General features: G+C 37.6%; 2 protein-coding genes across 8 annotated transcripts; one reads left to right on the plus strand and one right to left on the minus strand.

Annotated features, from left to right (window-relative positions):
- Positions 1 to 1,837: 1,837 nt before the first annotated feature.
- LOC117235177 (negative elongation factor E) lies at positions 1,838 to 3,294 on the plus strand. Its single transcript, XM_033496974.1, has 3 exons — positions 1,838 to 2,070; positions 2,370 to 2,863; positions 2,950 to 3,294. Exons 1-3 carry the CDS (start codon positions 1,981 to 1,983, stop codon positions 3,191 to 3,193), a joined length of 828 nt encoding a protein of 275 aa, XP_033352865.1. The 5' UTR covers positions 1,838 to 1,980; the 3' UTR covers positions 3,194 to 3,294.
- A 137-nt stretch (positions 3,295 to 3,431) lies between these two features.
- Positions 3,432 to 14,676, minus strand: LOC117235174 (serine/arginine repetitive matrix protein 1). 7 transcript variants are annotated; one of them, XM_033496956.1, is made up of 4 exons: positions 14,067 to 14,674; positions 10,771 to 11,122; positions 6,986 to 8,330; positions 3,432 to 6,928 (listed from the first exon to the last, which is right to left on the minus strand). In XM_033496956.1, exons 1-4 carry the CDS (start codon positions 14,240 to 14,242, stop codon positions 4,026 to 4,028), a joined length of 4,776 nt encoding a protein of 1,591 aa, XP_033352847.1. In that variant the 5' UTR covers positions 14,243 to 14,674; the 3' UTR covers positions 3,432 to 4,025. The 7 variants fall into 7 exon arrangements, with proteins under 7 accessions (XP_033352847.1, XP_033352849.1, XP_033352848.1 ...); XM_033496958.1 differs by adding an exon at positions 13,373 to 13,404 and having other exon boundaries at positions 3,432 to 8,330; positions 14,067 to 14,204; XM_033496957.1 differs by lacking the exon at positions 14,067 to 14,674 and adding exons at positions 13,373 to 13,404; positions 13,504 to 13,860 and having other exon boundaries at positions 3,432 to 8,330.
- Positions 14,677 to 15,139: the final 463 nt, after the last annotated feature.

Consider the following 15,139-nt stretch of genomic DNA (forward strand, 5'->3'; position numbering starts at 1 on the left):
GGCCTTAAGATTCAATTAATGAATTTGAAATTCTTTTTTTTTCGTTTAGATGGTTCGAGTGTTATTAAATTAATACTTTTCAAACTTTCTTCGCGAACAAAAAGGAATGTCTTTTCGTTATTGTAAGATAAGACTATATTTAATATTTCGCTAATTTTTCGCGATATTTGCGTGTACCTACTACTATCTTAAGTATCTTTTTAAATATTTAAATTGGACGTGAGTATTTCGCTGTCTTTTTGGTAATAGTTTGAAACATTTAAAATATTTACGTATATTTATGTTAGTGGAGGAGTATACAAACGACGTTGAAGAATCATATTATATCCTTTTTGCGGATAAGTTCAACGCTCGATAATTGTAGCGCGCGGACTTTACAAGTTACGATTGTAGTTTCTATCGAATTCTTTCCATCATCGACAATTCGAATATTGTTCTTTGTATCATACACTATGATTACGAAATCAAATTATTATTTATAATTATTAATAATTGAATACCGAAGTGACTGAATTTTGTTTTTTGAATTTTACCGATGTTTCCTCTTTATCTCAGCCGATTGTTACATTCATTCATCTTTAATATGCTTTCTTTGCGTGAATCGTTTGAAATGGACTGAATAAATAGTACGTTGAATCTATTTTCTTCGATTTAAGCTTTGTTTATTTTATGTAACATCTAACTATATATATAATACTTTACAGAAGAGATAAGTCGATCATTTTGATGATAAAATCGCAAATTCATATGTCGGAGAAGAGTCAGGAACAGGGTTGTAGGTGTTTGATAGACCTCCCTTGGAGTCGGCCATCGTTGTGTTAGAACGACGATACGGCCTGACACTACGAGTATGGACACTACCGATTCGACAATCAACAGCGGTGGTTGGGCACTTGCGATGTTAGTGACGTTGGTCTTAGGTTCGATGACGAATCACGGTCAACGGGATGAAAGATATACTTGCTCTAACTCAAACGTGTACTGATCGTAAGGCGCTGCTCCCTTCGTCGATGGGATCTCAAGAAAGAATGAATTTTCGTCCCAATAATGCCACAGAGGAAAATTATGATGGGGTTAGGTTAGGTTCTGTCTAAGGACACGAGATATATAGTATAGCCCTCGTTCCGAAAGTAAGGGAAGTTGACGTCACTGTCAATTGGTCAATTTGGGACAAAGACGTTCCGGCAATTAAGATTTTCCGTTTGAAAAATCTTAATTGCCGGAAATAGCCAGGTTTTATAACGGGTCCTCGGGCTAACTGGACTTGTGCTGTGTACGTACCTCAACAGCAGGTATTCATTGTCCAAAGGAACCATTGGCATATTTTACTGTCAGATACCTCTATGGGTATTTCCTTTAATGAGGGTCATACTATCCCTCCATACCTTTGTTAGATGAAGCGCCCGTCCCGTTGACCGCGGCTACATTCGGCGACTGATGGTCGCCTTGAGCCCAAATCGCAAACAAGTACAAATGGGCAGTATTTTCCCGAAATTCCAGAGGGAAGGTTTCGGTGTCCTTTCATCTCCGACATATATTTTCCTTCCTTTTTTTTAATAAAAAAGATTCTCTTTTATAAAGTGGTTAAATAAAAATCTTGTTTTGTAACTTTATTAGCAATTTTATAAGCTATTATTTAATTCTGATTGATTAAAAAAATATTTATTATTTACATTCCAACATAACCTAAAAATTATCCAATTTTTTAGAATTGAGCAAAAAATATTTCTAGAAAATATATATTGTTCATTTCATAGTATTATTTGATATAATATTATTATAAATGAGATGGAGATAAATCTATGATATATGAATCTAAAGAAATTTTTCGTCCATTTTCATTTTCGTGCTTGCCAACATATGTATGTGGCCAAAATCTTTAGAAACATCAAACAGTGAAGTGAAACGTAAACCTTGGCTTTGAATGTTTCCATAAAATTTTTGTGCGGATAAACAGAAATTTATACTTGTTTTTATTTCATGCAAAATATGGTATACTTACACTTCCCTTCGAATTTAACAGAAGAAGAATTGATGTTGCAAGCGAAATATAATAAGCTTAAAAGAAAGGTACAGGTTATGTTTACACATTTTAATATTGTAATAAATATTTTAATTTTTAATACTACGAATTAATTATTTATGTATTTGCATGATTAGAATAAATCGTATTTAAATTACTTGATTTTTTATTTTAATTTAATTTTATTTTAGTAAATTTTATTTTATGATGGGAAGTTACTGATATGTTTACAGGCTATGTTTTTGGTTTTTGTTATTTATTTTATTATTTATTTATTTACTTTATTATTTATTATTTTGTTATTTTCTGTGTAATTTTTATGTATTTTATATTAATATTTTTATAGAAAAAGGCATTGCAAGATTTGAAAGCACCAAAGCAAGAAGCTGAACGAATACCACAAGCTCCAAAGCGGCCAACAGAAGCTAGGGATGCCAGGGAAGTTGCCAAGAAATTGATAAAATCTGGAGTAATTACTGCTCCAAAAACTCCTAAACGGCCGGAACAATCTTTTAAAAGACCACGTGGTTTAGTAAGAAAATTAAACAGTACAGAAAAGACGGTGAGCTCATATCAACCATTCTCAGCCACACAAATGGAGGAAGAAGAAACAGAAACAGTAAGGCCAAGAGTTAAAGATTTGTACGATAGTTTTGTGAGTGCTCAAGACCCAGAGGATCGTACTAGCAGAGATATTCAACCACCATCTAAGCAAGAAATGAAGCCACGAGCTGGAAATACAATATTTGTATGTGGTTACAAGATATCGGAAGATTTTTTAAAAAAGCATTTTCAAACATTTGGAAATATTATAAATATCTCGATGGAAACAGAAAAAAAGTAATTAATATTAATTCCAGATATTTTATCCTATTTGAAAGTTTAAATTTGTATTATTTGTATTATTTATTTTATTTACTTTTTAGCCGTGGATTTGTTACGTTTGATAAAACGGAAGCTGCTGAAAGAGCAATTAGCGAAATGGACGGCAGTATGGTGTCTTCTATTCAGTTGAAAGTATCACTGGCACGAAGACAACCCATAATAGAAGCTATGACTGACGCTACATCTAGTTCCATGTGGTCGCCGATTGCGGCGAATTATTCACAGAAAAGTGCACACAAAGATAGGAGAGATTTAATAGTGTACGAGGAAGATCTTTTTGTGTGAACGCAATATTTTTTAATTTTTCTATGTTTCCTTAGAGTCTATTGTTGTTACAGTATATGGAATCTTACTTTAAAATAAAATTGTACATAGCCTGTAATGTTCATAAGGTATCAAAAAATATTTTCTTCAAATCATGCTTCAAATCTTAACTGTTATGATGCGGCGCTGATATTGTATATTCGTATCTAGTCAAATGGTTAGACAAGGCATGAAAAACTTTATCTTATTTTCTTTCACGTATTATACTTTGTCGATTGATGAGTTTTAGATGATATTTCGTATTTGATCTTTTTCTACAAGTCTCTGTGTCGATAAAAAAATAGTCGTTGCAAAATTTATTTTTGGTAATAAGGTATCTGTAATTGAATTATACATATACACATACATGATATATATGTATGTATATACATTGTATTTATACATATTCATTGCTTAAGAAATTAAATACAAGTATTTTCATAGCAAATTATGGTAGGTGTTATTTCTTTCACATGTATCATTTAACATAATGAATATTCGCCTGGGAAAAGTTGATCAGTCAATTGATTGGCTGTAACTCATACATATTTGTCCAACACATAACAAGCGTTCAACAATTAACTATAGAGTACAAACCTAACTACTTAATTGCATGACCAAATCTTCATTGTCTTTAAATACGTGTACTTATTACTCTACTGCAAGTATTAGGTCTATTCTCTTATTCCTTATCGATCGTAAAAATAGAATGCCCATTATGCGTATATAAAATCACTTTGCAACGGACAATTGAAACAAACATAATAGCATAGATTCTATTTGTAGATAGTCTTCTTACACCATCTGTACCTTATTATTTTGGTGGGTTAAAATAGTCCCAATGATGATGATGCGTAACTGTTCTAGGGTTGCTGAAGAAGAATATCAATAAGCCAGCAACCAGAAGCAACAATGCACACAGCGTTAGTTCCACTTCTCTGATCTTCTCTCTCGACTCCTCTCCCACCATAGATGACATATATCCCACAAAATGTCTCATAACTTTTAAACCAGCTAATCGAAGAACTCTGACCAATTGCCTGGTACTGTCTGCAATACTCGGTTCTGTGTCAAGGCTAGGATTGGCCAGGGATAAAAATTGTGAGGGAACTTGTGAAGCTGGAAACGCTATGAGATGAGTACCTCCTATAGGGAAGGGAGGAATTGGCGATTGGGACGATTCTCTTTGACTTTCTCTGTCCGACTGATCTGTGTATGAAGTGTAAGAAATTACAGCACGTTGCGGCTGCATCTCGTTGGTAATGCCGTGACTCACGATACTGTCTGGTGTGTCCGGAGTCACAGAGATGGCAGGTGGTAGTGATCTAACTGGAGAAGCAGTCTGTCGTGTTCTAGGGATACCTATTGGAGATGGTGACCTGGACCTTGACTTTCGTATTTTCCATTCGCTGATTTCTGGCGAAGTCTCTTTGTCCTTTTCCTGTGACGTCAAAAATTCTTGTGACTCTGAAGGTTTAGAGTCGAAGGTGGGGTCCATTGGATCGTTGCTAGTTTCGGACAAGAGATCCAGAGACACCCTGGGCTCCGTGCTCTCTCCCATGGCGGTCGCTATGGATGGGGGAAGGGACACGCGGGATTCTTCCATGTTGGACTCCTTAGTAGTATCCGGGCTCAATGAAAGAGAGGTTTCTGTATCTAGAATTCGTAAGGACTTATCTTCAGTACCCTGACCAACTAGTAATGTTTGTGTGCTAGGAGTATCTTTGTCACTCGGTACTACTTGCGAAATTGCTAGGGTGTGTGTCGACTCTTTGTCCTCTACCTGCGCGACCGATAGTGTATGTGTGCTTGATGTATCCTTTGCTTTTTTTCTAACAACCTTTTGATCCTCGCTCTTTGGTTTCTCTTCCTCTGCATCTCCACAAACTGACTCTTCTTCAGGCTTCCTTTCGACGCTCCGCCTCTGTGCAACGGGAATGTCTGTCTTCGCCTCAATCGTTTTGCTCTCTTCCTTTTGACCCTGAACCTTGGATGCAGCCACAGTCTCCAAATGGCTTCTTATAGCCATCAACTCCCTAATAATAGAAGGAGACAGACTCTCCTCCATGCTACCACCTATGTTCTTCAACTCAGATGCAGTAACGACCAATGCATCCACTTCAGATGCAACGATTTTACCAGCTTCAATTTGGGAAACGCTCAGACGATCCACTCTTAGGTCAGCAACTTCTAGATTGGTGATCCTCACAGGTTCATCTGAAAACAGGGCGGATCTAATGGACTTTAAATGCGTGTCTTCGTCGCTATGAATCGGTTCACCTAGATGTGGCGCGGATAAGTGTTTGTCCTCAAAAGCTTCCATTTCTCTAGTTGGAGATGGAGATTTTAATGAGACAGTATCGTATGAAGGTTCTGGTTGTTCATCCTTACGTAGTCTTTGAGACATTGGTAAAGGAGGAACAGGTGGTGTGCTCATACTTGATGGACTGGGTATTCTCTCTGTGGATACCATAATCTGGGAGCCTGAGCTAGATGGTGCTACAAGTAGCTTTGCCTGTGTTACTTCTTCCTCTATCACCATGTCATCAGGTAAGGGATCTGTCTGCGTGGCAGTGGTCGTTTCCATAGCAATTTCCTGTTGTATCTCACGAGTGGATCTTTCTATAGATCTATCTTTTCTAGATCTTGGTGGTCTAGGTGGAGCTGGCAGTGGTCGTCCCTGCATTTTACTCAGAACTTCACTGCTACGGAGGTTTTTGTGTTCTCCATCATCGGAGTCGATTTCTATGTATGGAGTAGACTCAGTTTCTTGCAGGGTCATATCATAAGTATCGTCAGTTAATATATTAGTCTCCTTAGACCTAGCTGGGCCAAGAGTACTGTACGCTCTTTGGGGACGTTTAGGAGGAACAGATCTGGGAGTAGTAGCAAACTTGTCCCTCTTTCTCCTCGGAGGAGGAGGTCTAGGTGGCTTCTCTCGTTTTTCTATAATGGCATAACCTATTAATTCTCTTCCTAGATCAAGGTCATCTCGTGGAATATCCTCCTCCACATAACCAGCTTCTGGCAATGACTCTGCACCATGAGATGTCCTATCTTCATCAAGTGCTACAGAAGTTCCCCTAGACCTAGATCTTCTTTTTGGTGGTATAGGTGCTGGCTCCACATATTTTTCTCCTTGAAGTCTCGTTCCAAGCTTCTGAATATTCTCTTCACTCGTTGTCATGATTTCTTCAACTGTGTATACTTCTTGTTTCTCTAATTGTTCTGTGGTCATTGTAGGTGGCAATGGAAGAGGTTTCTCAGGGGCAGAATCACTGGTCCAATCGGTGTGTCCATTGCAAATAGGTTCTATTTCGTCATTTCTACGCTCAAGTTCCTTACGCAATCGTTTCCGTCGAGTTGGTGCCACTGGCGTTGGTGATGGTGGATGTGGAGTATCCACAGGAAGTTGTGATCGACTGCGTTGTAAGGATTTCGATTTTCTACGCATAGGCTTCACTACTACAATATCGTCCAACGGTTCAATTGGAAGTTTCGCAGGTTCTCCTTCTGTCTGGTAGACTATCCTGTGTCTGGAGTCGCTACTGCTTTGATCACGGACCTGTTCATCCGTAGATTCGCTCCGATGAACCTTGTTTGAATCCCTTTTTGGCCTGACTGGTGGCATTACATCATATGACTCCACGGAACCTTCTTTTTGCTTTCTTATTGACCTCTTTCTCATGGGAGGAATCGGTACCATGTCGTCATTGGCTAAAACATTTCCTTCTGTTCTCAAAACATCTCTGATTTCACTATTTAAATATTTACCAAGAGTCATGTCATCCTGACTGAGTCCACGTTCTCGTAGGAAGAACTCGTCGGAATCAATTTCTTCAATAACCCCATGTCGACGTCGATCACAGGAGCTGGCACTCGAATGTTGTTGTTCTCTATCCGATTGAGCGGATGATGGTTCAGGTTCCTCGTCTTCATCCATGTCTTCTTCGTATTCTTCTTCTTCGGATGGTGTCTTGTGTACTCCATATCTTCTTGGATCCATCATCGCAAAAGATCCTTCATAACCTTCTTGCCTGGCTCGAAGAACCTCTTCTAAGGACCTGGATCTTGGAATAGGTCTGAATTGCTTTTTAGGTATCTTTTCCTCTGGTCTCCATTCTTCTTGATCTTCTTCCACATCTTCTTCTCTAGCATCGCGTTGATATATTTCCTTTTCAGTTGGATACAATATCAGATCTGACTCTGGTCTATCTCTGTTATACGATTCTTCTTCTGTCCTGGAAGTTTCTGACCTTGGATGTGGCTGACGATCAGAAATTTCTGGGGATTCCTGTTCATAATCCATATATTGAAACTCTTCCTCCCTGTGTTTCTCTTCCCAGGGTATCGTGACTGCTCCTTCTTCGCTCATAGACAATCTAGGCATCTCTATGGAAGGGTGTCGCCAAGGTTGAGCCCTTTCTGCCGCAGATTCTTCATTCGATTGGTCCTCGTCGCCAAAAGCAGTAGTCTTGTTAAATCTCTGAGTCCATCTGTCGGTTCTTTTACGTGTTCGTGGAAACGTAGCACTCTCTGCTGACTGTGCCCTCGAATCTTTTGGCGTAGAGGTCGCGTATTCGCCTCTGCTCTTTGATTTTTTATCGAATATCCGCGGATAAGTAGGAAAGTCGAAAATATTCTTCTTGGAGCCCATCGTGGAATCTGTAGATCGTTGTTCGTGAACAGGGGATTTCTTGCGAGTCAGAGCGTTAGGTAGTCGAATGTTAGGCTTCTTGATATTGAACTTTGCTTTCTCAGGTAGATGGAATTTTGCCTTTTCAGGAAAGTTGAATTTCGGTCGTTCGGGTAAATGAAACTTTGATTTGTCTGGCAAGGATAACCTCGGACGATCGGGTAAGCTAAATCTAGGTCTTTCTGAGAAGGAAGATCGTATTCTATCCATTCGACTGGGTCTCTTATCGGATCTGGACCTGTCCGAGCGACCGCTGCTTGTCGTCCTGGCCTTGTCTTGCTTTTGTCGCTCAGTGAAGGCGAACGTGGGTCGTTGCATGTTTCTCAGACGGGAACGTAGCTTGCTAGCCTGCGTTTTTAGACGTTGGGGCAAGCCGCGAGCACCGCGACGGAGAGGAAGTTCCTCCAATGCCAATGAGTCTACCTGAAATAAAAAGATTGGTATGCTTAATTCGTCAAGCGATCGAATGGCTCTTTCACGTGAGGATCGAGATTGAATGCAGATGACGTTGCAGAGATGCTTGAGATTTATTGTGAGCTACCTTACCGATGACAACATGTTTGGTATGGTTGAGATGTTTCATTACGTTTGATGCAATCAAATTCCGTTTCTACAGGTTGAGGAACATAATGTTAGAGTTTGAAGAAGCGTTTGAGAAGGAAGACAGATTGGGCACATTGGTTTGTGAGGTAGGTGGTAGATTTTGGTAGAAGTAGTATGATGTGAATGAAAAGAGGATACAAAAGAATAAGAAAAGGAGAAATAGTGATACTTTTGTGTTTTATTTTGTATGAAACCTTAGTGAAGTTCCAGAAATAGAATCTAACAAATTTTTTATCACTTTTGTGATCAATAAAATTTTCTTCTTTACTAAATATAACAATATTTTTTTTATATAATGTAACGATCTTTGAATGAATAAACTTAATAATTTTCTTTTTTTCATATTTTTTTGATATTCTTCAAAATTCTCAAATAATAAAACGGAAGTCAGTCGTTACAATCAAAGTAGAAATGGACACAATGAGAGATTACTGTCACTGGGTTTACACCTCCTTTTCTTTCAAACTGCATTTCCAAGACATCTCGCAACATTAATGAGTCAGAAACGCTTTTGAGTTCGTGAAGAGCGCGGAAACTACTGCGTCTCAAAATAGACCTTGCATTTCTATCCATCAATTATTATTTTTTCGCTAACCAAAGCTTCTAAAGTGTTGCATAACCGACCAGATGCACGTCGAAATTCATCGATGGTGAATTCGCGTTTGTCCGAAGAAAATTTTCATGTGGGGTCGGATACTCTCCTGAACTTTAGAATCTAGAATCTACAATCTAAAAAAGTATTTCTCAAAAACAAATAAATAAATGTTAAGAATCTTTGTGATAACATCTTCTAGAAACATTATAATTACAAATAAACGAAACGTAGGGCAATTCACTGTGCTAAATACGGTAGATCTCCTTTAAGGATTTATGAGGAGACAAGATAAGATTGTGTAACGAATGGGAAAAGCCCGAGTTTTCTGGAACGTTTGCGATGTGATTGCACAATGGCCATCGGACAGTGACACGTTGGCTCCAATGCTTTTTATACGCGTGTTTTGCTAAATATAGGCCTTCGTGGGCAACAAACGAATGAATATTCGCGCGACATTCCTCAATTCGTGTTCGTTTTGGAAAATTCTTCTCCTGAGCGATGAGCATCGAATTACTTCCTTAAAAAGAAAAAGGTATAAAAAAAAGAGTCCAAATCGTGACAAGGTAATTGCTACATACTTTGTTACCGTTGACTGATTTGTTGCTTTGGATGGGGAGAATTGCTGGGATAACTGCCGGGTAAATCTGACCAAGGAGATTGTTGGTTTTCATTTTTGGCTTGGAAATGTTTGCTTCGAGATCATGAAGGTAGTAATTTGACCTAAGGTAGGAAGGTGAAAGAAAAAAACAATTGAATATTGTTATATAAGGTGCATGAAAAATTCTTGTCTGAATTTTATTATTGTATTCTATGTGTAGGAAATTTAAGGTTGAAAATATTCTTATTGGAGAAATGTAAAATTGGAAAATTTCAAACGTAAATGTTTTAAGTAAACTGAAACATGCCTGCATATTTCCAGCAAGAAAACAATTATTTTAAATAGATTCAAATATAGACGAGGTTAAACTTTGCATAAGAAGTTTGAAAAAATATTAATTAGAAAAATATTGATCCTTATGTAGCTGATATTTTTAATATTAAAGAGTGTAACTTCAGGAATATGAATTCATCATATCAAAATAATTCCCACATTTTGCTGACACAATCTGATTATTGTATGAAGTATTATTGTATTGTATGGTATGAAGTATTCAGAAACTGAGTCTTCCAGCTCTAGTGACCTACTGTCAGTGCGTCATCCGTATCATTGGAAGAATTTAGTTACAGCTGACGCGATGTATGTTATTATTAGATACTGTATATAATTTTAGTAATAATTAGTAGTACAATCTTAGGAACATAAATATATCAAGTTAATAACTAAAAATACAGAATAACATTAATTTAATAGTAGATACTTGGTAATATCAACTTCAGAAAATTCATTATGATTAATCTAATGGAACTCAAAAATTTTTAAATATTACAATGGAACTGAAAATATATTTAACAATTCTGTCTTTTCAATATTCAATACTCTATTTCGATACTTTAATACAAATTCTCAGTGTTTCCAATTCCTACTTCACACATCAAAAATATCCTACAAGAAAGAAAAGATAGATCAAAACTGTAAACAAAAGATTTATAAATAAAAATTATCAATAAAATTAAACTGTACATAAGTATATGCAAAAATCATATATCCAGAGAAAAATTACTCACTTGACTAGTGTTGACCTCTCCATCAGTCCTGGACTCAGCGCCTGGAGTAGCAGCGCTTAAAAATCGTTCCTCGAGCCGCTCCTGCAGTTGTTGCGGGGTCTCCAATTCTTCAGAGGTGTCGCCGGTTTCCACGAGCTCGCGAGCTTCCATCGCGGTGTCCTCGATCTTGCCGTCCAACGGGAGGACGACATCGCCGGCCCGTGTCAGCTCCGGCGGTAGCCTTGCCCGGTCGTCGATGCTGTCGTCGCTGTCAGCGACGGGCACCACATCCGTGTCGGTGATTCGCACGACCGGCGCCGTCGCCGGCTTTGGCGATGGCGACGGCGCCGCGATCGGTTCGTACTCGTGCTCGCTGTTACGAAAAGTCACTTGTTTTCTTCTCGCTCTAACCGGCATTTTTTCCTTTCTTTCTTTCTTTCTCTCAAAATTAGTTCATATACAAATGGTTAATTGACAATTTGGATATTGTTAACTTTTGAGATTATCTTGTTCGATGTTATCTGTAGCTTGGACTTTGTTAATTCTTAAAGCGGTTCTCTTTTGGAGGTAATTGATGACTTTTGTATAAATGGGTAATTTTGATTGAAATGATGATTATAGGTATTGTTAATTTTTGAAGTTATTCTGGCTTATTGGATGTGATCCACAATTTAGATTTTGTTAACTCTTAAGATGGTTCCTTTAGGTTGGTGATAATAGGTAATTAGTCATTCAAGTTTTGTTAACCTTTGCACATAGTACAGTCTTTTTACTTATTTGTTATCTTGCATTTTCTTGATCTTTGCAGTGGTATTTGCAATTTGTGGTAGCTTAAAGTTTGTTAACTTGTGCAGTGATTCTTGTAATTAGTTGTCAGCATGAATTTTAATGTTATATGCCTGATAACTTAATTCTTTGAAATGGATTGTCGACTTGAAACTTTGATGTTACGTACTAACTTAAGTCTTTGGAGTTAATGATCAGTTTAACTATCGCTATTATTTTGTAGTAATTTTTACGATTAATTATTTTCTTATAAACTTGGGCGTTAAGAACTTGAGTAATTATACAAAAAACACTTATCAACTAATTTACACATTTACGTTAAATAACTGTTAATGTTATCCATTTTATCTTGAGCGTGATTACGTTTGTACCATTAGTACGAATACTGTTAGTTTCAGAGTCAGTCTTATTATTGAGCAAACACCAGGAAACGAGGTCTGATCAATTCAAGCTCGTTTCACTGAAAGACGACGTCACAGTGGAAAAAGTAGCCACTGGTCGGACAGACCGCAAACTTCCAGCGGTGAGTTGGAGTATTCATGTTTCGATCACAGGGTTAATTTGCAGACGGCTTATTCAGGAGGGCAATATTGAAGGAAGACACATCCTTATTTAGGTATAATTTTCTTCGAGGGCGGCAGGAATACTGTTACAGTGACAATATTAATTAATTCTTAAATTCTATTAAATCTTTCTTAAATTTTCAAATATTAAATTTTAGTTTAATTGTACTTTATAACAATTAATAAACAATATTTTTACAGCTATTATATGTGCATAAGGTGTTCTAGAGCTAACAGTTAAACTTTTTCGATACACAATCAAGCACAAAATGTTATATAAACATAAATTATTTAAAAATTTGTTAAGAAGTTTTAATAATTGCTATGACTAATTGTTATATAGTATGACAGACGTACAATTATAAAACTGATTATAAGATGGAATATATTAAAAAAGTTTGGTTGTTAAACCCTTTGACACTCTGTATATAATTTTTTAAATTGTTTATATTAAATTGAATATTGCTGATAGTTTCTTACATACCTCATAAATTTCGACATGCCTTATAGTTTAAATAAAAAGGCGTCCAGCCTTCCAATACTAAATTTTTAAAAATATCTAGCTCCAGATTTTTTCAATTAACTATACTTGCAGCAACAGTACGAATATATTCATACGCAATTTAAATTAGATTTGTTAAACTTTTTACTTTCTTTTATGCCTGCTTTTTTATAAAGGTGGATACGCTCGACAGTCCATCTAAAAATCATCCAGCACAAGTTACTCTCGGTTATCTTGAAGAATCCTCGACACAGAATCCCTTGTTATCTTTGTCCTGATTGGTTGAGCGTTATCACGACTTTCCACAGACCGATCATCGATACCAGTGCTGCTATTATCGCGGTACAATGACTCGATGCCCACTTAATCGCGTCGTGTCTATTCATCCATCCCTTTCATCGAGTTTAAACTTGGAGGTTAGAATCGCGTCCTTTCGCTTCCGACAGTCATCAACCCCCTCTCTATCCATCAAATTATACCTACACGTGTACATTTCTCATATTCATACTCGTCCATCAGTCACTCGCTAATTTTAAAGAAAATATTTAAAATGATAAAGTTTGTGTCAAAGTTTTAAGATATATGGTAATTATAATATAATATAGTTTGTTTTGTAATATAAATGGTTAACAAATGTTAATTCCCTTTCATAATTGTAACAAAATTTATTCTTATCCTCAATGTACTAGATATTGAATAACTTATGAACAGAAGTATATATCTACATTCATACCATTTATCCACATGTACATTTACAATTATTTATACTCACATACATATACGCAGATTTCCAATCATGAACACCTGCAATCATATACATTCGTACATAAATGTACAATGATATACACCATTCAAAATCACATACAGTTCCAATCATATACATATACGCACACATGTATATACCTGTACATTACAGTCATCCACTGACTCCAGCCATAGGTACATCCACATACATCATTGGAAAGATAGACAGAGGGATACGAGAGGAGTTTGGACGCGGAACCGAGCTGACCGAGGATTCTATGTATAGCCAGCCGGGCGAACCTTAAATAGCTGCGGTGGAACGCGAGCATAGTCGAGACGCGTAACCTATACAACATCGACTGGTATCTATGCGTGTGGGATACCAATCGGAAGGAATATTCATTTATTTTCAGCTGGAAAAGGAATGAACTAGCCTGGATACCAAATTACTAGCATTTGCTTCAAAGCGTTGCTTGGTTATTGTCGTGCATACATAAACGTGGAGCTAGATATAACCTAACTAGAAACACGTAGACAACATTATACATACATGTACATGTACACATATATAAAAATATACACGTATTATTTATATATACAGAGGTATAAGAAAACTATCAATAGACAAGCTCCAAACTGTGTTTCAAATACTTGGACGCAATTCCAAGATTGGTCTATTAGTCGATGGTAGAATAAAATGTTTGGTCTGACTTATTACTGACCTGCAGCGGACCGCAGGTGGCTGCTGCATCGTCCTGGACGGCGGTCTACCGTGGAGAGCACGTCGTTCCGGCAGAAGCGAGTCGCTCTGGTAGTACTGACAGCCACAACGGACCTCGCGGCCGAGGCTCGACGTCGACGACGCTCGTGAGGTGCGTCCACGTTGCTCCGGCTCCATCCCCACTCCCTGAGCTTCCACTTGTCCACCTCCAGTCTCTTCTTCCTCTCTGCCTACCTGATGACGATGTGCTGGCTGATTTGAAGTGTCGCGTGTGGCCTATTCACGATCGCGCCCTTTCCTCCTCCAGTTTGAATCCACGTTGCGTTTCTTAGTATATTTTCTTTCTCTTTTACAAGTAGTTTTAGTTTGTTGGTTCACGTAGTTGCTTTAAGTTCTTGGTGAAGATTCTTGGAGGTTATATGTGAGTCGATGTTACGTGACGCCGCCACCACCCCGTATGTTACACGGGGAAAAGGATAGAAAGAGAGACAGAAACAGCGAAATAGAAGAAAGAGAGAAAGAGAGAGTGGAGAGTTGGTTTACCTAGAGCAGCCCGCCACTGCAGCGGCTTCTAGGCGACTCTGTACCCTCTCTGGTCCATCTACGCATCACGGCATCAAGATTATTTATAGAAACATTTCGTCTTGAATGTCTATTAATTCAGCCGACCAGAGTTCACCTGCATGTGCGTATCATCGTACCACCTGACGGCGTGGCAATTGCACGGTTTTCGCACATGCGCCATGTAAGGCGCTTTCGGAGCGCGGGAATTCAATTTCCCTATATGGCGCTCTAGAGATTACGATTTTGGGGAAAGTAGTGCGAAGATTAACAAGTTCAATGCGGAAGAATTCCTACGATTTCTACCTTTCGTGAAGAAAACAATTTGAGAAAGATTTTGCCTATTTGATTTTACTTAAAGAATATCTAGGACATATGTTAGATTGTTGATAAAAAATATTAAAAAAAAATACATAGACATATTGACTCTAAATTGAACGTGTTAAAGATGTTTAATCCTTTGGATTTAAAAAATGATTTAATGATATTACGAAGAATTGGTTGATAATCCTA

Source organism: Bombus vosnesenskii, unplaced genomic scaffold (assembly GCF_011952255.1).
Source record: "Bombus vosnesenskii isolate JDL3184/JDL3185 unplaced genomic scaffold, Bvos_JDL3184-5_v1.1 scf7180000013314, whole genome shotgun sequence".
NCBI lineage: Eukaryota > Metazoa > Arthropoda > Insecta > Hymenoptera > Apidae > Bombus > Bombus vosnesenskii.